We start from the raw sequence: 24,487 nt of genomic DNA, 5'->3' as shown, positions 1-24,487 counted from the left end.
TTGTCCCCACTTGTGCCTGACTCTGCAGCCTCTGCCCCCCATGCCTCTTCCTTTATACGCCCCACAACTTGGGGCTGGGGCTAGAGCAGGGGCAGAGCATGGGGGTGGGGTGGATTGGGGCCAGGGCTGTGCCAACCCCCCATGCCCTCCACATGAGGTGCTCATGGCAGTGCCTGCCCTTGCTCCAGCCCTACCCCCACTGTCTCCCTCACCACAGGGTCCTACAGGAGTGGGGCTACATGGGGAGGCTGCAGCCACTCCAGAATTCACCATGAGCTGTAGTTCATGTGCTTTCTGTATTAACTGTCAGAGAAGTAGGGGCAGAAGGGACCTCCAGAAGTCATCTAGTCCAGCCCCACTTGTTGACAATTAAAGGCTGGCCAGACACTGTAGAAAAACATATCTTTATAGCCTTGGTAGATCACTTGTGAAATGCCATTCTTTACAATACCTTACACTTTGTTTATTATTTTTGAGGTGTGCACAAGCTGTACATCTTCACTAACAGAACTGAAATGATTAAAGCAAATGTCCTTCGATTACATATTCGTTTTGTTGGGGTTCTACTTGATAAGCCATATTTATAGGTCTCACTTTGAAATGTTTGCTTTTTTCCAGAAGTAAGCACACTGAAGGATCTTTTTGGCCTTGCTAGCAATGGTACGTTTAATATTTTTGTTTGTTTCTACTGGCTTGTTCTAAAAAATGTCACAGAAATCTTTGGGTGTATACATATGTCATAATGCTAAACATGTTTTCTCTGCAGAACATGATGTCTCAATGGCAAAGTATAGCAGGTTACCAAAAAGAAAAGAAAATGAAAAGGTAAAAAAACAATCCTATATTTCTGTTCTTAATGTTAGGAATATTTAAATCAGCACCTCTGTATAACTAAAACACAGGCAAATTTACAAAAATCTGGGTTTATTGGACCATACCACACTAGCTCACAACTACAAGTGATTAAATTTCTAGTCAGCTTTTAGACCTCACTTCAGTAGGCACTGTGTGCTTCAGGTTAGACCCAAATGTTAAATACCTTGCTGAAACAAATCCATGTAGCATTGAGGTAAGAAGTAGATCCTAAAATGCCATAAACAGAATGTATAAGCCTCCTGCTATTCAGCTCTTCTAGTCACCACTTTTGTTACGTGAGGATGCTACACTAGAGGATTGTATTTGAAGCAATACAATGAGGTGTTATGTGCTGTTCTTAAAGGACTAAGTTCTCTTCTGATGGGTATCTGGATACTTATTTCTACTTTTAGATATTTCCATTTTGTGGGAGGCTCAGTTGTGCCAAGAATATAGGGGTGGACCTAGTAAGGGGTTTTGCACTTTGAGAGAAACCAAAAAGCCCCTTTAAGGGATTTGCATTGCAGATCACAAAGCAATATTTAGTCTTTGCATTGGATATATGCTTTTGGAGATTCAGTGTTGTGAACTGTTAGTTCTGTGAATTTTGCTCATAGAAGATTTGGTTTGATCTCAGCTGTAGTGGACTTACTTTAGACTTATACTGATATAACGGAGATGAGAATCCAGACTGTATAGTTAATCCATGAAATTTTAATTGCATGTTGTAACAATTGCATAATTTAAACTTTTAATTGAATAATTTTAACAGTACAATAATTATATTGCTTTTATGCCACAAGAACAGATTCAGATGCTGAAGTATCTGAATTATTACTGAAGCAGGGACAATAATTGATGTAATAGTTTATTTCCCTTCTAATGGTTCCTTTTAATATGAAGATAGTTCTCTTAAATGAAAAAGTATTTAAGTTTGGCCTTAGAACAGTCAATAAATGGCATACATGTAGGATTCTATATTGAATCAGTTGGCTTTTTATCTTTTGAATTCAATCTTTTTCAGATTAAGGCAGAAGTAGCAAAAGAGGTAGCAAATGCAAGGAGGAAGCAGCATCTATCATCATTACAATATTACTGTGCTCTGAATGCTCTTCAGTACAGGAAGAGAATTGCAATGGTAGAACCTATGTTAGGATACACACAAGGACAGGTATGTACAGAAACAAAGGATACTGGAACTGTCATTTGAAGAGACATGTATTTAAGATATTCAGAACATTTTGCCTTATTTTTTTAAATCAAATCTCGTGAAAATAGGAAAAGCATTTACTCAAAATGTCTTGTGTTAAAACATTTCATTTTTGTTGCATGGCTGCATACATCTACATTGAGATGACCTGCATATTGAGCTAAATTTTGCAGCCATTACTTATGGCTTACTTGATTTATGGTCAGATAGTTGGCTACTTAGCTATTCATAAATACACTATTTAAAAAAACCAAAAAACACCACACAACCCACTTAAATTCAAAATCAGTGCAGCATAGGATGAATTCTAACCACACTAAACAATCAGTATAACAAAAATTACTTGCACAAGCTCTGCTATGTGACAGTTCTGGTATATTTTATCCAACAGGCTGCTGAGAAATCTGTTGGGAATGAGAACTGAAATTATGTCTGAGAATTAGAGTATGTAGTATAGTGGATTGAGTATAAGGATAGGAAGTCCCATGTTCTGATCCAGCCCTTTGAGAAGACTTTGGCCAAGTGACTTGACATCTCTCTTAGTGTCCCAGGCCATAAAATACGACAGAACTACGAGCAACTTGCCTCCCACTTGTGTTGAGAGGAAAGTTTGATTAAAGTTTCCATAACAATTTACAGACTGATGTAAATGGGCTGTAATATAAACAGGTATCAGGCTATAAAATAAATGTATTCTGCAAGCCTGAGCACCATTATCTTGTGTGTGGAGAGAAAACAAAAACATTCGGCTTTCTAAAATTCACCTTGCAAGAAGACGTAAGTTAAGCGCTTCTCTGAAAATTGTTCAAATTGTTTTGATAAGCAAATCTACCCTGGGAACCTTAGGAGGGCAAGACTTTGTACAAGGTGTCTGATGCTTATTGACTTGTGATTATACTAGAGTGGGTCTCATGCTCTACTATGTAATCATTTGCCCCAGTGTAATGTGGCTTTACAATGCTTTCAAATAAGAACTCTCCACTCATTCACACTAGTGATGGGAGGTCACACCCTCTATGCACAGATAGAAATTACATCAAGAAGAACCACAGCTTAAAGCCAAGAGGAACTCCTCCCTGTCCTAGTGACCTCTGAACTCTTTCACTTCCCCTTCCTCTGCTGTTGCAGTAAGAACTTTTGTCTCACCATAGTCCACTTCAACCACCAGGATAATCACTGCAGAGTGACAACCCCAGGGCATTTCCAGTTGCTGGCATGCAGAAAAGGCCAAGCTAGAATCATGATTTTGGATGCTCCATGTGCTAATGCCCTGGGTTACCCAGGGAATACCAAATGCTAGACCAGCCCCAAACTACATTTTTTTAAAGATTAAAACATACAGTGCTTCAAGACTCTAGCAAATCTTTTAGCTTTAGTACTATAGGTTTTCAATATTAATCATTTAGTTAAACAGTGTGCGCTTTATGTCTCATGTTCCCATAGAAAGGACTCAGCATATTGGGGGTTACTTCATAGGAGAAACTACCATTACATCTGCTCCTTTACAATTAAGCAGTACAAGGAAGAGGAAGCATGGTATCTAATGTGAATCAATGATTAAATGTTTGATTGTTCAGTAGTGTATTAAGAATTGATTTCTGTAGCTTTTCATTTAATTCAAGACTGCTTAACTAGAATAGCTTCTTGGAAAAGCTAATTAATCAGACTGCACTGGATTTCCCCCTTCCCCACCTCCACTTTCCATCCTCCTCCCCACACCAACCTGTCCCATAACCATGTCCTTCAGAGTAGCCATCTGATTAAACTGATTAATAATGCATGTCCTGTGTAGGGTTGTGTCAGGTCAGGTCAGGTCAGGTCTGTGCAAGTTACTTTGCTAGTACTGGACACAAGCAGAGTCATACCAGAAAAATACTCCTAAGTCTGGACACACCTTCTGTCAGCAAAGTCATTCTTTTCCCAGTGTACCTTATTCTGGCTTCTTGAGCAAAACAGTGTCTGCACTAGGAACTTTGTCCAGCTCATCTTTGTTAGACAGACTATACCTTGTCACATCTGATGGACATAACTACTCTGGTGAAAATTCATAGTGCAGACCAGGCCTAATATATGTAGTGGAGGCTCAGATCTCAGTCCTTGAGACTGCAACAGAATAAGGCACAGTAGTTGGTACTGCTGGAGAAACCAGTTCTGGTCAGCACTGACAAATGTAGCAGAGGGAAGAGGGCTGACATGGTTCTTCCTCCCCAGAAAACAGAAGGCTTTTTGGAAATTTGACAGTTAACAACTACTACAGATACAGATAAGCATCTGTATGCATGAGAGAGCATATGGGGTGATTGGTAAAAGGAGGTGGGAAAAGCAAATAGACATTGGATTCAAAACTTAGCAGTGAGTATCAGCCTGAGACATGTTACATCACAGAATCACCCTCAGCACACGCCCTGCCATCCATTATATAATTGTCAAAGCTTTCTTAGATAATTTTCAGAATGCCCTTATTATATTTTTCAGATTAACTTTTTTAAGAAGGGAGCAGAGATGTTTTCCAAGAGAATGGACAGCTTTTTATCATCAGTTTCAAACATGGTTCAAAGGTAACACAACACCTAGGTTTCAGTTTGGTTTTTATCTATTTATACTTCTGTTTTAAAAATGTCAAGCAGGACTACTAATGTCCTTCTGTGCCTGGCTGAGGGCTTGTCTCATCCTGATGTCTTTAACCATGAAAGTAGTTCCATAAAAGGGCTGTAGAGCTGGGCTTGCATTGCTGAAATGGGTGGAATTGTGGATTTCACTTGCACTTCACTCTGTGGAAAGAGTCAGTGGGAAGGGAGGAGCATTTGTGTATGTATAAAGGGGGAAAATATTATCTTGTGCACTACAGCAAACATGCATACAGCAGAAAAATGGCAGTTGGGGTTCCTCAAGCTAATACAGTGGTATTTGACCTCCAGCCTGTGGGTAGAACATGGCCCATAGGACCATGTCATCTTCCTGTGGGGCTCCCCATAGCTCTGGAAATTTGAAGCTGTGGCATCCAGATTGCTACCTTGGAAGCCACAGAAATTAATGCTGCGGCCACTCCCCTCCTGCCAAATTTCTGGACCCGTGGGGAGCCCTGCAGACCATGGCCTTGCACGGCAGGTTGTGCCAGTGTAAGAGATCGCTTCATTGCCAGATCCAGTGTACAGGGTCAACAGGTTGCAGCCGTGGACCAACCTCATGTGTCAACCCCACCCTGGATCCAGCCTATAGACCAGACCCTTGCCACTCATCCAGCCCTCTGGTCTAGAAAGTTGAGCACTGCTGGACTAATGCCCAAATAACATACCCTAACTAAGAATACGAGCCCAATTTCAGTCCTGCATACCTGTATGGATATGCTTTAGGCAAGCAGTTCAGCATTTAGGAGCATAAAGGAGATGTTTTAAACATCTTCATGAGCATACAAAGAAGGTTCATGGACCCCTTGAACAATGTTTCCTTATTTACAGAAAAATATATTTCAGTCTTCAAAAAAACTCTTTTAGCAGTATTATTTTTTTAAATCATTATCGTTCAGTTTTGCTGTGAGTTCAGGAGCCACTATAAACTATTTAGTGTTGCTAAATATTAATATTGTAGTAGGACTGGGGCCTCATTGTGCTGGGGCTATACAAACATGGGAGAGAGAGAATCCTTTCCTTGGAGAATTCACCATCTCCATTGGAACCAAATGGATGTCTTTCCACTGAGTGCAGTGTGTTTTGGTAAGGGCCTTATTGAATAATTTCCCCAATGTTGGCCTTAATCGTCTGGTAATCTTTTTAGTCCCTGCATTTCTACTGGAGATTGAAATTGTTTTCTTTACAGTTAATGTTCATTGCCAAATTCTAGTCTAATAAATAAATCCAAACTTACCCACAATTCTCTAAGCCTTATCTTATAATTGTAATAGATTACAGAACTGACTAAATTTTTATTTAAGCCATGTGGGACACTAGATTGCACAAAGCAAAGGAAACAGGAACCCTTTCTAATTTAAACATGTCCAGAGATCACTCCCTTTTCTGGGCATGGTGGCACTCTGAGTACCAAATACCTATTATTTTAGAACAGTTAGTTTCAAATGACTAGACTGTATAGCAGGAACTAGAAAAAAGGTGCCAGACAAGGACTGACTAAATGATTTACATATTCTGGTGTCATGACAATGACACTGACTAAAGCCAACTGATTTGGAGGAAGGAATAACCCTGAACTGTGCTGCAGTTGCACAATTGCTCTATATACTATCTTGAATGGAAATTTTCTTTCTTACCACAACTGGCAATCAAGTCTCATGCTTCAGGGTACAAGATGATAGTCATTATAATTGTTTTCTCAGTAGTCTAATTTCACCTGCCACTCTTCTTTATGAAGCGTCTAATTATTTTGCAGTTTTACTAAGCCATTCTTTTTAACAACATTCTGCAACAGGGAGTGCTCTTTGTATTTTGCACACAAAGTAATTTCTTGTCTCAGTTTTAAATTGTCTGCCTTGTAATTTCCAACAAGTGTCCTTCTTGTTCTTGGCCTAATGGAAAGAGCATGTAAGAGTACTTGAATAGCTTTCACTAAACCAGTGCTTATTTTACATATCTTTATCAAATTTCTGCTTACTTTTCCCCTTTCTGCACTGTATCTCGAACAATCCCTCTCTAATCTTCATATAATTTGTTTTGGCTGTAGGACAGCTTTTAAACTCGCCAGGCAGAGTGCCCTCTATTTTTAACATCGGAAATATTTTGCCTATGGACTGCAGACTTGTTTGCACAAAGCACTTTTCATACACTGCTTATTAGGACGGTGAAATCACATTCTAGAATAAGCCCATTTTTTCCCAAGTATAATTTGTGCTTCTCTGAGTTAGGGGTTTGGGTTCTGAGACAAGCAGGTAGGTCTTTCAGTTGTTCTCCAGAGTTGCAGCTTTCCTATAAAAATCTCTAGCTGTTCTGATTTTGAAAGAACCTTTGAAAACACAACCCTGCTGTAACCACTGTAGCAGTGTGTGCCTGATCCTGAAAAAAAGAGGTTGGAGAAGTCTGAACTGCACCTTTCATCTCAGGGGTTATCATCTCAAATGTGTATGAAGATAGCTTAAATATCAATGTGGTCAACCATTTCAGTGCTCAAAGAACACCAGGAAATGGTATATTACTCTGAGTAACTTATACTTTTCATGCTCTAATTGCGCAGGCTTGGGAAATGCCAATATTTCCATTTTTCCCACCCTACAAATAAGAAGCGAGGCCTCAGAACCAGAAAGTCCATCTGGTCAGTTAGATGCTGTTTAGCACTAGCATAAAATGCAACATTCTCCATTCAGGTTACTTACCACCACAGTAATGACCTTTAAAAGATCAGCAGCAGTTATGGAAATGGCCCCAAATGTAGTTAAAACTGTTTGCCCTGTGGATCAGGTAGGCAGTTGTCACCTCTGTGGTAGCTAGCTACAGTTTATATCACTGTTTCTCAAACTGGGGTACATGGGCAATGTGACAGACTACTAGAGGGTCTAGGAAGAAAGGGGACCCTCTAGTAGTTTGTCACATAGCCCACTACAGGAAGATTGCAGGTCACTTTTGAGAGGGATGGGGGATAGAGAGCTCTCTTCCTTGCTCGCTCTCTCTCTAAAACAACCTGCAGTCTTCCTTAACTGGTCAGAGGGCTTAAGGCATGATGGCAATGACAGGATTACTGTTTTAATATAGAGCAACAGCAGCATAACAAACTTAAAAAGAAATATGCAACCCAAGGTTTCAGAATCACTGGTCTGTGCATTTGCTTTGAGCATTTAAAGGCCCTGGACCCTGCTCAGATTGTCTCTGCCAATTCCCCCTGCTCTGGGCAGGAATACTGCTGAAATCAAATGATCCCAGAAAGGTGTCTGTCCAGGCTCCTCTTGAAGACTTCCAAGGTTGGGGACTGCACCACCTTCTTGGGAAGTCTATTCCAGATTCTGGTCACCCTTTCCACAAAGAAGTTTTTCCTTACATCCAGCCTGAGACCATCCTCTAACAGTTTATGGCCATTGCTTCTTCGGCACCCTTGTGAACAGTTTTTCTCCCAGGTCTTGATAGTCCCCCTTACCACCAAGTCTTCTCTTCCCAGGCTGAACAGTCCCAGATCCTTTAGTCTTTTCTCATACAGTTTGTCCTCCAGGCCCTTAATCATTCTTGTGGTTCTCCTCAGGGCCCTTTCAAGATTCTCCACATCTTTTGTGAAGTGCAGTGCCCAGAACTGGACACAGTACTCCAGCTGGAGTCTTACCAACACTAAGTAGAGAGAAAGTATCACTTCCTTAGCACTGCTTGCGATGCATCAGCTAATACAACCCCATATGCCGTTAGCTCTGTTGAGAATAGCATCACACTTGCAGCTTGCGTTCATCCTATAATCAACCATAATGCCGAGGTCCTTTTCAGCCATTGGGCTGGCCAGGACATCTCCTCCTAACCTATATTCATGTTGCTGGTTACTTCTCCCCAAATGAAGCACTCTGCATTTATCCTTATTGAACTGCATCTGGTTCCATTCTGCCCACAGTTCCAGCTTCTCCAGTTCCACTTAGATCTGCATCCTATCCCCTAGCATGACCACTTTTCCCCATTACTTACTATCCTCCACAGACTTAGCCAGCATGCTTTCCACATTCTCGTCTAAATTGTTGATAAAGATGTTGAACAGCAGAGGGACAAGAATTGAACCGTGTGGGATGCCACTGACCACCTTCCTCCAAGATGATACAGACACGTTCGCTAACGCTCTCTGCATTCGACCCCCTCAGCCAGTTTGCAACCCACCTGACCGTGGACTCTGCCAGCCCACAATCCCCAAGTTTTTTTTTTTGTAAGAGCATCATGAGAGACCATATTGAAGGCCTTTTTAAAATCCAAGTATATGACATCAGCAACATCTCCCACATTTAAGCGGTTCATTACTTGATCACAGAAGGAGACTATGTTGGTCAGATATGACCTGCCTGCAACAAAACCATGTTGGCTATCCTTCAGCATCATGCCTTTTGCCAGTCTCTCACAAATGGACTTCTTAATATTTTTTTCCAAAATTTTACCCAGTATCGAGGTCAACTAACCAGCCTATAGTTTCTCAGATCCTCCCTCCTCCCTTTCTTAAAGACTGGTACCACACTGGCCCTTTTCCAATAATCTAGGACCTCTCCTAAGCACCACGATTCTTCAAATACCTTTGTCAATGGTCCCACAATGACTCCAGCCAATTCCCTCAGCACTCTCGGGTATAGTCTATCTATTCTTGCCGACTTGAAGACATTCAGCAGCTCAAGTGCTCCCTCACCAGTTTGATACTGACCACTGGCTGGAAATTCCCCCCGCCGCATCCGTCCGGTATTCAACCAAGTGGGCGACCACCGGTTAGAAAACACTAAAGAGGCTTGCCACTTTTCTTACAGTACTTTTTGTGTTGGACTGTGTCCAGGTTAACTAATGGACTGTAGCGTTCGTTTCTGAACTGGAGGGTATTTGTGACAATTCCCAAGGGGCTTTGGCTGTTTCATTAACACTGGGTGTGTCTACATGAGATGTTATGTTGCTGTAGCAACGCGCTATGGCGATGTAGCATCAGTGTGCACAAACCATGACAACACAACACCATCACTATAGCAATGCATTCCCTTGCTACAGTGCATTGCTATGGTGACGTAGCAGCTAAAAAATTACCATGTGCCATCAGCACGGCGTAGTATATATAGGCTGTTACTGCATCGTCATTTAGTACTTTCTTTTCAAAAGGAAGTACTAAATGACGGCGCAGTAACAATGGGACTGTAGGGACACGTGTAGATGCACCCACTGACTGCTCATGTGACTTCTGAGCCACGCAGGGCTGAGTGTTAGTGCTCCCCCATGCATTTCCACACTAGCTACTGGATACAGGCAGGAACTCCAAAAATTTAGACAAAAGGAGCAGAGTTACAGTGTTTCTGAAAGTTAGGTGAACACTTCTAGCATATGATCCAAGGAGCAAGCTAAGCATCTACCTATGCTTCAAGGCTGAGTATAACACCTTCAGCATAGGTTGTGGAAACAGTTTCCTATGGACTAAAGGAAGGACTTTGCCTTCGTTCCAGCTAACCACAGTCTAGCTCCAAGGGGTGTGAAAGAGACACAAGTACTGCGTCGTTTTGTACTTCTGACCCTGGAGCTTGTTAGTGCGCAAGAATAAGCAAGGCAAATCTGTACCTCTTCCAGGCCGCATCTGATTTCTACAAATGAAAAATCAGAAATCCCCAGGGGATAAAAGTCCAGTTATTGCAACCAATTGAGTTATAAAAAGCAGCACAATTCATTTATTTTTCTTTCAGGACAGTTCTAAATCTGATTGCTTTAGACCTGTGGTTCTCAATCTTTCTGGACTCAAGGCACACCTTGGGAAAATTCCAGCTCTTAGTTTAGACCATTTTTTTTTTTGACAACAGAGAAATAATAGAGCAGTTCTTCTGTTGCAGACAACTTGGGAAGACCAAAACAGGGCAGAATGGTTTGAACATTATGAATTCCTATTTGAAATCTCCAAGTTTATTTTGTGGATCACGTTTGCACACCTAACAGTGCAGTGCTAACATTGTGTGGCCCCATTGTGTGACCCCACGGCATCCTAGAAAGGATCTCAAGGCACCCTGGATGAGAATCAGTGCTTTAAACAGAATTTCATAATTATACCTTTACCTTAATACCAACTGTTTTCCCCTTTCACATTCTGAAAACTCTGACCCTCTTGCTGATTACATCAGAATACCTGAATGAACCAGATCCTCAGCCCTGGCTGAAGGGTACTCCTCAGCAGGCCCAGGTCTGGCGTTCGCCTACACCATAAGTGGGAGGGAGACAAAGCAAGTATAAAGAATAACTTCCTTCCACCCAGGTGGGCTGTATAGTTAGTTCTGTGGCACAATCAAAATTAGTCTCTTTGTGTTTGAATTGTACCCAATAACCACTTTTCAAATGGGGAAGAAAACCATTGAACTCATCCAGTTACTTTTAAAAGTGGTTTCAAGCCTCACATAAGGAAGCTTTCAAATCAACAATCACTTCTTGATAGAGCCCAGAATGTGTCTTGGGAACAGCCAAATAGGAACTTATTGGGGGCAGAGAGGTATTGCTAAGGCAGGACCTTTGTTTTAATGAAACTTCTGATAGGAAGTTGTGGAAATCTGTCCAAATGAACCATTGTCTTCTGATTGGGTTTAAGAGTTAGAAATGAAAAGAAGCTACAGGAGTATTCTACTGCTATATAGTCACAGTGACATTATAGCTGTTTTTATGAGGACTTTCTTATTTGGACTGCCTACATTAATTAATGGCAGTCCAATTAATTCTTGGCCTGGCCTGGCCCAGCCCAGCCCAGCAGGGGAAGGGGGTGCAGCCTGGTCCCACCTGAGCATGTGGGACTTGGGGTTTAGGAATTTGACAGGGGGAGGGTGGCCATATTAAGGGAAACCCCACTGGCCAGATGCGATGGCTCCATACGCCACATTTGGCCCATGGGCTGGAGATTGAGCATCCTTGTTCTAGACAAACAGGAGCGAACACCAGATTTGGGTTCTGTCTCTCTAATCCTAACTATGCTTGCTTTCCTAAATTTGTCCTAACTTTTGTTATCTGATGCTCGTTAGGGAAGTAAACCTGCAAAGACTTGACCTTGACTACTTTGTTCTGGTGAAACACCCTATTGCATTGGTTCACTGAGTACATTCTCCATAGAGGAACATTCTCAGGATGAACACTGAAATAAACCCCCACACCCAGAATATTAAAATGGAAATAATCGTTACACTCTAATATACTTTTCAAGATTGGTGCTGCTAATGCTTTTTGCAATTCTATAATTTTAGACAATTAAACTAAAATGGTCATGTTCATTGCTTTTTCACAGTCTGTTATCTTTTTCTGGTTCTTATTCACTTGTCAACATTGCTGGGCTTGGGTCAGTAACACAAGGGAAAGTTTGAATGCAGTCTTTTGTCTGTTTATAGTGATATAAAAAACTTCACAAAACTGTTCATAAGTATTGTGAGCTCCTACTAAGAGGCACCATAAATTTTAGAATACAAGCACTGTGTGCCTTTTTTTACATAGGAGTTCTTTCAGCTGATCTCTTCACTGCGAGAACAGAGTAGCATTGGGGGAGGGGGGCATTGGATATCAAGGGGTCAAAAAACCCACGCAAAAAAAGTGGTGCTGTGCACTCAAGAGCAGCATGTGTTGCCCAAAACCAGAACCTGGCTAGCCAGAGCCATGCTTTGGCTGCTGGCCAGGCTCTGGGCAGCTGAATCGCCACTGCTGCAGCTCGAGGAGGCCCCCAGGACCCCAGGTAAGGCTGCTGGGGCCAACCTAGCGCCGGCTCCTATCCCACCCAGGATAACCAGCTGCAAGCCAGAGACTGTGGCATAGATGTTCCCCAGGGACAACTAATGGCAGCATAAGGTGTCCTGGTGCTAGTTGTCCCCGGGGAACCAAACGTCCATGCTTGTGTGGATGCAGCCATATAGTCCAGGCCGGTATAAATGACTAAGGATTTTGCTGCTCTTTGAAACACTTCAGTACCACCAGCCCTTTTTGGAGATGGGAAGCACGTTTCTGAAAAGCTGTACTCAGCTCATCAGTAGTCTGAGGATAGAAACTCCAGTTTATCATGTGGTCTGCAAGAAAGAACAAAACAATTCTAGCACCATTTCTGGAAAGCCCAGGAGGATCATTACCAGAAAGATACTAACCCAATGTACACCTGCGTCTGCTTGTTCTGCTTCAGTCTGAATTCCTGCATGCATTGCCATTTGCTTGTCCAGCTGAAGCTTTGTTTGTCTCTCAAAAAAATACAGCTCAAACTTGTTAATGCTTAACATTTCTTATCTGCAGTCATTCCATGCTTCTTGGTCATCTTCATAGCTCTTTTTTTTTAATGTTTTGCAAAAGAAAATAACCATCCTTGATATAAGCAGTATGGGTTTTAAAAATAAATATATTTTCTATTGTTGCAAGTGTGCGGTTTTTCGTTTGTTTGTTTTCTGTGGTATCTTCTACTGAACCAATTCTATAGCTGGAAGAGAGCTCTGTAGCCCAAAGCACCCTTCCTCCAGTCCGGCACATTTATAGTAATGCTCTTAAATGTTACCATTTCAGAACTGCCAGCACACTCAGAATTTTGCAGTCCTTTCTCATCCGAACTGCAAACAGTCAGACTCAAGTTATACAAGTTTTGAATGTCTCCATGGCAGCTGTCTCTTGTTTCTTTGACCCTAACTTAAATCTACACGGAGCGCTTGCTTAATTTCTACCTCTTTCTTCCATTCATTCTTGCCTGTACTAATTTATCATGTGCTCAGAGAAATCCTTTGGCATGTAGTCTTGTTAACTTTTTTTTCCTTTTAAAACAGATTTACGAACACCTGTCTTCACATTACTCCAAACAAGCAGGGAACCATAAGCAAACACCTTGCATATGTTTAAGCCATCTGTGTTATAGCATATTTAACACACACATTTTTCATTCTTGCAGCATTGTTAGGTACGTCTGTATGTATATTTACTGACATCAAGGCGGCTTTGATTTTTTTTCAGCATACAGAGAGACTTGGATGCTGAAGCTGAAGCCATGAGGGTGTCCCAGCAGGACTTGCTTTCTGTTAGTGAGTCTGTTTATACTCCGGATTCTGATGTAACTTCACCAGCTATCAACAGAAACCTCATCCAGAAAGCTGGCTACCTTAATCTTAGAAAGTAAGGAGGAATGAGAACAGTGCTTTTTTTTTTTTTTCTTGTTTGACTGCTGGCTAATTTCCACATTGCTTTTACCTTACCAACTCTTTGGGAACATTTTCAAAAAGCACTCAAGTGATTTAGGAGCCTAATTCTCACTAACAATCAAAAGGTTTGAGGCTTCTGTATCACTTGGGCAATTCTATATTTAGGCTCTTAAATGCCCAAGTCATGTTTGAAAATGGGATTTAGGAGTCTAAGCCACTTAGGCCAGCATTTCTCAACTGTGGGTTGCATTCAAAATTGGGTTGTGAGAATATATGAAAGGGCTGTGAACAAACTTTAAAAATAAATCCACAAACTTTAGAAGGAGAAAAACATGGGAAACAGTGGCTTTTGTCTTGCTGGCTGTCAGAGTTCCAGCCTGCAAGGGGCTGCTTGGAGCCCCCCCAACCCCAACCTCCCCCCTGCACCTGCCCCATACACTCACCCCTTGCCCCACACAGACAGGGGCTGAGGCCTGAGGGCAGCAGGTTGGGAGTGTGCTGGGTCAGGACTGGCCATTAATGTTTACAAATGGGTTCTGCTACAAAAAAGGTTAACCACTGATTTAGGCTTTTTTTTAAAAATGTTGCCTGGTGTCCCTAAGTGAGTTTTCCTTTCCCTGGATTTCCCTAATAGGTGTAATTCATGCATGTGATGGGGATAAAAATAAAATGTAATGTTTAAGCTTTTTAGTTCATTCAAGTTTCATAGGCTGGGGTCAGGGTGTTCCCTATTTTCAGGGACAAGACATCTCCTTACAAAGAGGAATTGGGTTTTTTGTATTTGATATGAATTTTAGGGCTTTGCCAGTAAGCTTCCCTATTACACTGACAGTTTTATGGACAATGTAAGTACATAACATTGAATATATATATATAATATGAAAACTTACTTCACAGACCTCTCATTGACTTCAGCATACAGAACAGAAGGAAAGTTGCTTGTGATCCAACTATGTTTTGTTTCACCCTACTTAACTGGCAATTCATTTCTATTTAATTCAAACAGTCACTGATATTTTATCTAGTTTTAAAGGTGTATTATGGACTTCTGTTGAGGTATAACAGCAATGTAAAGGGTGGGTTACAGTGTCACAAAAATGACTCCATAGCCATGTAGAAGATATCTTCAATGAATGGCTCTGCTTGTAGAACTATTTTTATAAGAACATATGTCCCATTTATGCTGAAAGTTCTGCTGCTGCAGCCCATCCCTGAATTACTTCATAATAAAGTACTATAAAATCTTGTGGTGCCCATCTGTGTTATTTGGGCATTAACATATTCACTTAGGGAATACTGCGGATGATGATACCATTTAGAGACTTGGGACACTCATCCCTTGCTTCTGTTTAAACCTCCAGGTTGAGTCAGGGAGTAGTCTTCTGAGAGTAGTGCCTTTGACAGCTGTTGAAATTTGGATTAGAAGTTACAGAATCCTTTGCTTAAAGTAGCATTGCTCAGCAGAACATACTCAAAATGTCAGGAGGGAAATGGGGGTCAAATCCATGCATTTAAAATCAGGGCTTGTATTCAGACAGAGTACATTCAAAGTGCACAGCCTCAGGACTGAAAAAAGGCCATGCATTTACCCCAGATCAGTGGGAACAGTGCTCTTTTAACACACAATGTTACACAGTGCTGTGGATTCCCAGACTGACTCACCCCTGCCATTTTCAAAGCTTCTAATAGTTTTGAAATGACTGTTAGAAGCCTTGAAAGTGAGGGGAGCTAGTCAGTTTTAGGACCTCTGCTAGCATAGCATTAATAGTGCTGTGTCCCTAAGGAGCATTGCTTACAGCAGGGTCACTGCTAGTTTCAAAACCAACAAGCTTGTGCCATTTTCAGGACTGCCCATAGGTTCTAGGTAGCTAGTAGAAGACTTGACAAGGAGGGGAGAGAACAGCTGTGAAACTAAATAGCTCCAGACTTGAAGGCTAATAGCAGCCCTTCAACAGCTGCTTCCCTTTCCTGTTTCTGGTATAGTTAAACAAAGTAAAATTAGTTAAAAGGCGAGTTACAGTTAGTGGGAAGTTAATTTTACACTGTTAAATAGCATAAAGCAGAGATTAAAGATTCTATGCTTTTATTTAAGGAGTTGATGCACTTGTTGCACTGTACACAGCAGGCAGCCAACTGGGACAGGCATTGTGTTATACAGTTAAGCAAATTCCACACTAATCCTATGGGCATATGAGTGGAGAGTACATTGTATTCACTCCATGCTAACGAGTCTTACTACCGTGTGTTCTCTGTAGTAAAACAGGCCTGGTGACTACAACCTGGGACAGACTGTATTTCTTCACCCAAGGTGGTAACCTGATGTGCCAGCCCAGGGGAGCAGTAGCTGGAGGACTGATTCAGGACTTGGATAACTGCTCCGTAATGGCAGTAGACTGTGAGGACAGACGATATTGCTTTCAAATCACTACTCCTACAGGAAAATCGTATGTGTCACAGGTTTTCCACTAGAGAATAAGCCATAGCAACTCAATCAGATAGGGTTCCAGAATGCATGACTGATATGCTAACAGTTTGGTAGGGGGAGCCATGCTAACTGAGCTGGGTTGCCAGCTCCCATCATAATTTTAAGAAAAAGCTTTTACTTTTACATTTAAAACTGGTGCCCGTGCTGCATACATGATAAATGCTGTCATTTAGGTGCAGTTTATTCATGCGGTTTCTCTCAACTAGCAGATAAAAAGGCACCATTTGGTGGTCTGTACCTTGGGTTTAGAGTTAATGGGCCTGAGTGCTAATGCAAGCTTGAACACAAAACATTTGTATTTTAGGGGCATCACTCTTCAAGCAGAAAGCAAGAAAGAATATGAGGAGGTAAAATATTCCCCTGCTTCACCTTTTTCCTCTTCTACATCAGGCAGTTTGGAGAGCTCAGTTTCTTTTTTCTCCCTTACAGTGGATCTCTGCAATCAACAACATCTCCAGGCAGATCTATCTCTCGGATAATCCAGAGGTGGGCACTTGCTTGTTTTAAACTGCTCTTTCAAATTTGCTGTTCTGGTGGAGCACAGAACCCATAGCATTTCTGTAAGGGGGAAATTGTATTTTATTTTCTTAGGCTGTTGCAATCAAGTTAAATCAGACAGCCCTGCAGGCAGTGACCCCCATCACCAGCTTTGGGAAAAAACAGGAAATGCGGTGTTCCAGGTAACATTTTTGCTTTCAGTGTTGCACACTCAGTCAGACTTCACTTAGAGGCCAATAGACTTATCGGGGAGCAACTATTACCCCAGGTGCTGTAAGGTAGTCCATGAGAGTCCCAGCATAGTTAATGGGACTCAGTAATCTTTTTGTCTATGCAGCTTGTGAGGTCAAGGCTCTGCTCAATTCCTGCGGGGAGGTCTTTCCCTGGTTAATTTGTTCTCAAAGTTACAGTTTCGTAAAGAGGAAAGTAAAGTAAAATTGAAGGAACTCCATGACACTCATGAATAAGGCCCTACCAAATTCACAGTGGAAGAGGGCTGCGCTGCAGCTCCTTTAATCTTGCAGATGCCCCTGCACACCTCCACCACCACTGATTGGTGGAGGGGCCTCTTTTGCAGCTCACTCCCAGTAGGCAGGGAAGTGAAAACCATGGTTTTAAACATTGCACCATTTTTGCCTCCCCACTGCCAATTGGTCAAAGGGCCCAGGAGCCCTTCTGCTTGCTGTTGACTGGCAGGGAGGCAAAAACAGTGCTATGTTTAAAATGGCATTTTTTGCTTCCCTGCCAATCAGGGGTGAGCTGCAAGTGGGGCCCCTCCACCAGTTGGCAGTGGTGGGGCACATGGGGGAACTTGCAAGATTAAAGGAGCCACAGTGCAGCCCACTTCTGCTGTGAATTTGATAAGACCCTACCCATGAGGTTCCCTGCCACTCACTCAGACAGGGGCAAATGCACCGATTATGGGAAATGTAGCTCAACCAGGGGTGTTAGCCTGTTGGAAAAAATAGGGAGCATTCTTACACCAAACTACAATTTTCATGAGGCACTGCACCACAGGAGGGCAGTGCCATTGGTAAGGTTATTCCTTAAGTCAGTGTAAGTATGCAGCAGCCATGCTTCATCATCTCTGTGTGTGTATTGTTTACACACCACACATTCCTCTGCCATGAAAATCACTATGCAAAAATCTCCATGCAAAATCATAACCTTGTTTATGAAACAGATGCAGTCCTTGGTCTGCCAGGTCTCTGGGTCACAGACTGCTTTGTTTATGCATTTATGTCTAGCGCAGTAGGATTCTGGTATCCGGTTGAGGGTTCTTTGGTGCTACCCAACACTCTTAAAAACATTTTTAGTTTCTATACAGTATCTGAAATCAATGCTAGTCCATATAGTCTGAAACAAGCAGAAGTTCTCTTGCCAGATAATTATTTGGTATGACTGTCTTGGTTGTTAAACCATCACTCCTTAAATAGAGGCTGTAAAGCACTGAGTAATATAATGCTCAAACTAAAACAAAACTTTTTTTTACAAAACCCTATTTTCCCTTTCTTTTCTTGCCGCCAGCTTCCTCACCACCAATTCTTCAGTCTCTACGACTGGGAACTAGAGACTCTGAGTTTATGCTCTGTCCCTAAAAGGCAGTGCACAAAATAAAACAAGGAAAAAATCAAGTCACTGGCAGTTTCTAAAATGCATGGAAAAATGCTCTATGAACTCTGTGTAAACTTTCATTAGGACATTTGAAAGCCTGGGTTGTTCCTACCTAAACCTTTAAATCTTTCATTTTTTTCTTACTTAATATCGCCCTCCCATTAAACACCAGTTCCTTCCAGTTTTCTGTCATTCCTGCAAGGCACTGGGAATGTCTATTAAATACAATTCCCTTCCCATTTCGTTCCGAATGTGGGAATTTTACTTTGACCATGGTTTTCCACTACAAAGGTTGATTTATCTGAAGGAAAGTCTCTGCATCTAATCTAGTTATAGTGGGAAAAGTGAGTTTTGTTACATTACATTAGTCAACTCTGCATAAGTTACTACATAGTCTACAAAGAGGCATTATAGGAATGAAAGTTATCAAGCAGTCTGCCACCGAAATGAACAGTAAAAGCATCAGACACGAAAGTGGTAGTTGGTTTCTGCTTTTAGATTTCCTACAATTGCAGATTCCAGTCTCTTACGAATTCTTTGAATCAAAGAAGAACAGTTGCATAATGCACATCGTTTGTTCCTGGATAGCGTACTGTAACAAGCCAGCAACTAAGAACGTAGTGGTTTTCATTATTACATACCATTATGTTTTAATATTTTAGGGTTTTTATCCTGTTTTTTATTGTAAACCACTTTGAGCTTTTTCTGGGGAGACTGGCCTATAAATCACACACACATACACTTATGATTCCTTACTGTCTGGAACTTCAGACAGGCAGCTCCACTTCTTCTGGGTCTCTTATTTGAGCAGGCATGGTTCTGACTGTAGCCAGTAGAGGGTAGTAGTGCATGCACACAGCACCCAATTAATTGCAATAACTTCAGCAAAAGCAAACATGACAGCTCATGTAGAGTTTTTACTCATAACATAGCAACATTTACTTTTTTCTCTCAGGGATATTGGTTATGAGGAATGAGAGAGATTCAGTTAAAGCTTCAAGAACATGTTAGTATTACAGCACACTTACTAGGGATTCTGAATATAGATTAAATTACCATGTCAGATTTGGCGTTATCCTGGCTCCCTTTCGAAGTCAGCTCACATTTTCATTTGAAATTTTGGTCCATTTCAATTTTAGACAGAATGTGAAGAATATTGAAAATGACAAGATCATTTCCAATGAACCAAGTAACATGCAAGATTGCACACAGTTAATTGCTCCTGGAACACCAATCCAGTTTGACATTGTCCTTCCTGCAACCGAATTCCTGGACCAAAACAGAGGTGGCAAGTAAGCTCAGAGAACTTTCACCACTTTGATAAAATGACTGGAGAAGAAATAGCTCCTCCCTTTACAAGCATTAATGTTCAGTCATCAAACCAGTCATTAGAACTGTCGTATAATCACGTGCTGATGCTCTAAGCACTTATTTAATTGGCTAATTTTAATTTTTTTAAATCCGTTACAGGCGCACAAACCCCTTTGGAGAATCTGAAGATGGCAAGAAAGATGAGGAGGAAGGCAAGTACTTCATTGGAGCTTTAGTTTTTATCACTGCCGTAGGTTTAAGACAGCCTTCTTTTCACTCCTCAGTAAAAGCCCCATGCATTCTGGAGTAGTAGCAACAGCCCTATAATTAAAGCTAAAACTAGCTTCCTCTAGCAAGCCTGTCCTCTCAACATCCTCACCCCATATATGTTGCTCCTTGACAATACTGCCTCTCATCCAAGAGTAATTTTATTTCCTTGGAGGTTTTTGGGGGAGGAGGGGATACAGGTGAGCAAAGACTATTAAAATAATTCCTGTTGACTTCTAAAATAATTGTTTTGGTGCATCTGAATGGGATGGGAGACAGAAACTCCATCGTAAGTGCAGTAGAACAGCCCTTTTTCACCAAGCACTTCAGCACCCACAAGCTAACCCATGCGTTTTGAAGTGCTGTGCCTCCTGCAGGGGGGGATCTAAGATAGGATTAATGGTGCAAAACGGAGGTTGTTCAAGCAATACAGATGGCTCCTTCCCAAAACGGTGATATGACATAAACAGCTTTATAGTTCTGGAGTTGTTTTGAACAAACCTGGATTCAAACTATGTTCTTGCTTCTCAGATTGGTATTGGCCACTGAAGGCTAACTACAGGTACACTGCCGCTTTGGGGAAGTGCTACACACCAAAATGGAAAGTAAAAATCAGATACAATACATGGCTCCAGCCATATATTTCCTAAGGGGAAGTCAGCGGTGCATGTACCATTTTGTTGTAAGGCAGAATACTTGCAGAAAATCTATCATCCAAAAGACTGAATAGCTTGATGAGGCATGTCATGGCCCCTGGAACCAGAACAGCAGCTGTGGACTGCCTTTAGCAGCTTTCTACAAGTCTGCGTTGTGCATGCTAGCTTCTCACACTCAGCAGGGGCTCCTAAAAATTTTGCTCTGGGACCAACTGCTGGTTTAGGAGCTAATATTTCAAAGTGCTCTTAAAACCACAGACCGACAAATCTTTAGAAGCATCGTCAAAGAAAACAGCATTAAATAAATACATGGAAGATGAAAGACATTGGCAGCACTAAGGGAACATAATCATGCTGCATGCACTTACCAAAGATATAGACTGACAGCTTCTCCTACTGTAGCCCTGTGTTGTGTGCCTGGAGTGCTCCACATCGTTCAGAAGGTTGAGTCTGGTAATGTCTGCCAGAGATGGGGCAGGTCACCACTGAAAGGCAGAGCTAAGGTTGCCTTCACTCTGCCTCCTGGCTTTCAAAGGTTTGAGTAGTAGCATGCTTTGCAGTCTGTCAAATTGTGAGACATTGTTAGCCAAGCTCAATTTTACATCAAAATTTTGGGACAGAAAATACTAGCAAAACTATTTTGTAGGCTGTGAGATAACTTTGCAATAGCAGCCTTTTGGCTTCAGAAGGTTTGCATTGAACAGTAGTAGGCAAGAGAAGTGAGACAGTAACATGTTAAAAATAGGGAGGACACCAGAAGCTGCTACTGGCATTAGCAACTGCATCCTGTATTAGGCCCCTTGACTGCACCCACCCAAAAATACTTCCTTTATACGTGCCTCCCTGGAATCCTACCAAGAGCTGGAGACTTTCCAGGTGAGTTGTGGGGACCTTAGTTTGTCAGCTGTGTACGACAGGGACTGTCCCTGCTGTATTTGCTTGTACACCAGTTTGTAGAATGGACCCTAAACCAATTAAGGCTTACAGGGGCTACTGTATAATATGTCAGAAAGAACAGATGGAGATGGGTACTTCTAAATGCTTCCATATAAGTGGAATATGTGATAAAGCTGGGGTTTTTAACCTTTTTGGGTCTGTGTAACTCTGAACGCATGCGACCTTCTACTCTCTGCATCCAACTGGGCAGGCAGCGCTTGTGCAGGATGGTGCAGGGTGGTGCTCAGTCCCTGCCTGCGTGTACCCCCTAGGACTTTCTCAAGTAGCTCTGGGGGTACACATACCCCTGGTTGACAACCCATGTCTTTCTTTTTTCTAAGATGCTGAGAGGAGAGAGAGCGCGAGACAGCAAAGAAAAGAGTCTTGAAAAGTGGAAAATGGATTTCACATCAAGATTTAGAATCAAGAACTAGCTTGATTCAGTTTCTGAAATGCTGTTCTTTTATCACATTTTTTCTTTTCAAGATTAGTCCAATTAATGACCAAACACAGCAGAGTTGGGGCAAGGTGGAACAGAGGAGTGTATTATTACAGAAGGTCACAACTGGACACTAAGTTAGACAAAAATTTCTAAGGATTTCGAACAGCTCTAATTATTGTTGGCCTTGCACGCAATCTGAGCATTCTTGACAAATGAGGTCACCCTAAAATCTGGGAATCGGGGAGTGCGTTTGAAGAGAAAGTGATGTGTAAGGCACACATCCCCCAAGTTATGAATGAAATGTTTATTGTAGTTTTTTGACCCCCCCGCCCAACAATTTATGGTTAGAAAGGGGGAAAAAAAAAATAAAAAAATCAACAATCAGGCATCCAGTAATGATGAACATTATGCATAAAGCCATGTAGTTAAAACAACCATTCCTTGTCTTGCAGATTCACTGTTGAAACAGATGTTTGTAGTCCGGTTTTTAGGATCTATGGCTGTTAAATCAGACAGCACAAATGAGGTGATTTATGAAGCTATGAGACAAGTGTTGGCTGCTCGTGCCATTCATAACATCTTCCGTACGACTGAATCCCACCTCATGGTCACAAGCAAGAATCTAAGGTAAAGTAAAATTCTTACCACATTTTGAATCTCTAGGGCTAAAATGGGAAGGAAAGTGCCTATCTGCTGGTGTCAGATAGGGTGTTTTTAGAAAACAGCCTCCATTTCCCAACAGAAGAGGGCATTTGTAACAGCAGAATTCAGTAGCTGAAAGTCCCACTGTTATAGGCAAACATCATTCCAGGTTTTAATTAAAAACTAGTTGTACCATAACAACACAAGAGTTTATGGCGAGTGCACAGTTGAATATTCCCTTTTAAGACAGAGCAGTGGGGACCTGAGCACTTTGCTCCTCTTCAGTGATTACAGAAGGTTTTGTAATAGAGGACTCGATGATCTCCCGAGGTCCCTTCCAGCCCTAATGTCTATGAAATCTATGAAAATGGCTCCACAGAAGTTTGAGATAAATGATTTCTCCTCAGAAGCAGGTCCCATCTCCTGGAGCTCACTCTTCTAGAGAGCCCCAGCTCATATTCAAGTGGTTCATTTCTTGCCACACCATAGTCAGAAACTACATTCCAGGTTGATACATGTCCTACCCAGGCTTTGAGGACACAACAATGCTGTACATTTTTCTAAACGTGGTAGCAAAGCAATCTAGAAAGAATGGTTTCCACATAAATCCTCTTACCTCATTTTGACACACACTCACACAGGACATATGCTAAGAGACAGCACCTGTCCTGTTCTTAAAATGCTATCTTGACTCTACTGTGTTAAAGTAAAATGGTCAAATGGGTCACTCCATTAAAGCTTTTAGTCAGGGAAGACAATATGCATGTCAGGTCCCCCACATGGAGAAAGTCTTTATTTTGGGTGCCCCTTACCAATTTGATACTGAGTATTTTCACGAACAAGGTTGTATAATATACACTTGGGCTGCTTCCATGTTACACCTACCATTATACAAGCAGCCCAGGCACAAGGACAAGGCACTGAACCAGGACTGGTGGAACAGAACTCCATTCCTGGCTTTACCACTCATCCACTGTGAGTGGGAAAGCAGGGCACCTCAGCTCTCTACATCCCCATCAGTAAAGTGTACAGCACCATGGGGCCTACTGCTAGAAGATACTGGAGAAGCATTTCACATTTCTTATCTACATTTTCTTATCATTGCAGGTTAATAGATCCTCAAACCCAGGTGACACGAACCAGTGTAAGTTATTCTTCCTTTGTTTTGATAGAGAAATTGCAGTCATCTATGTTTCTCTTTGATTTTCGCTTCCCTCTGTAACATTAAACATGTATTAGTTGAGCATTTTTTTAGTTCTGAAAATACTTTAATATGCTTTTTTCTAGTTTGAACTTGCCAGCGTGACACAGTTTGCTGCTCACCAGGAGAACAAGAGACTTATTGGTTTTGTGGTCCGCATTGCAGAAGCCCTAGGGGAAGAATCCATGAGTGCATATATTTTTGAAAGCAACACAGAAGGTGAAAAGGTATCTAGCATTTCATATTGTATTTTATAAAAATAATTAGTCCTCGCAGAAAGCCATCTTCTGGAAGCCTGTCAGGAGTAACTCAATTTCTTGGCGAATGAGAAAGGCTGACCTAACTCTAGGAAACGAGTTTATAGACAGCATATCAGCAAGTACAGCAGGAAGGACCATCTGAGCCTGCTGAATCTACCATCCAGCGATTTAGGGAAAAATCAGTCAGGCTGCTTGCAGACATTAAAAAAATAAAAATAAAAATGTGCTTTACCAGAAACAGCAGCATATTACAGATGCTGCAGAGCTGGGTCAAAGGATAGATCCGGCACTTCAGCAGGGCTTTTTGGTGCTTTTATCTAAAGCTGAGTCAACTGGCTAT

At 41.7% G+C, this 24,487-nt stretch overlaps 1 protein-coding gene across 1 annotated transcript in view; it reads left to right on the top strand.

The window, feature by feature from the left end:
- The window catches only part of APPL2 (adaptor protein, phosphotyrosine interacting with PH domain and leucine zipper 2), a 51,460-nt gene that overhangs the window by 23,287 nt on the left and 3,686 nt on the right, over positions 1-24,487 (top strand). The window contains exons 7-20 of the mRNA XM_019543898.1: positions 619-660; positions 767-825; positions 1,880-2,026; positions 4,541-4,623; positions 13,651-13,809; positions 16,091-16,279; positions 16,625-16,667; positions 16,750-16,806; positions 16,912-17,000; positions 19,572-19,724; positions 19,903-19,955; positions 22,497-22,671; positions 23,794-23,830; positions 23,974-24,114. Coding sequence (XP_019399443.1) covers positions 619-660; positions 767-825; positions 1,880-2,026; positions 4,541-4,623; positions 13,651-13,809; positions 16,091-16,279; positions 16,625-16,667; positions 16,750-16,806; positions 16,912-17,000; positions 19,572-19,724; positions 19,903-19,955; positions 22,497-22,671; positions 23,794-23,830; positions 23,974-24,114 — 1,427 coding nt within the window. The remainder of the gene's footprint in view (positions 1-618; positions 661-766; positions 826-1,879; positions 2,027-4,540; positions 4,624-13,650; positions 13,810-16,090; positions 16,280-16,624; positions 16,668-16,749; positions 16,807-16,911; positions 17,001-19,571; positions 19,725-19,902; positions 19,956-22,496; positions 22,672-23,793; positions 23,831-23,973; positions 24,115-24,487) is intronic.

The sequence above is a fragment of the Crocodylus porosus genome, unplaced genomic scaffold (genome assembly GCF_001723895.1).
Source record: "Crocodylus porosus isolate Cpor-Errol unplaced genomic scaffold, CroPor_comp1, whole genome shotgun sequence".
Lineage (NCBI taxonomy): Eukaryota > Metazoa > Chordata > Crocodylia > Crocodylidae > Crocodylus > Crocodylus porosus.
This window is presented reverse-complemented; position numbering and strand designations above follow the sequence as displayed.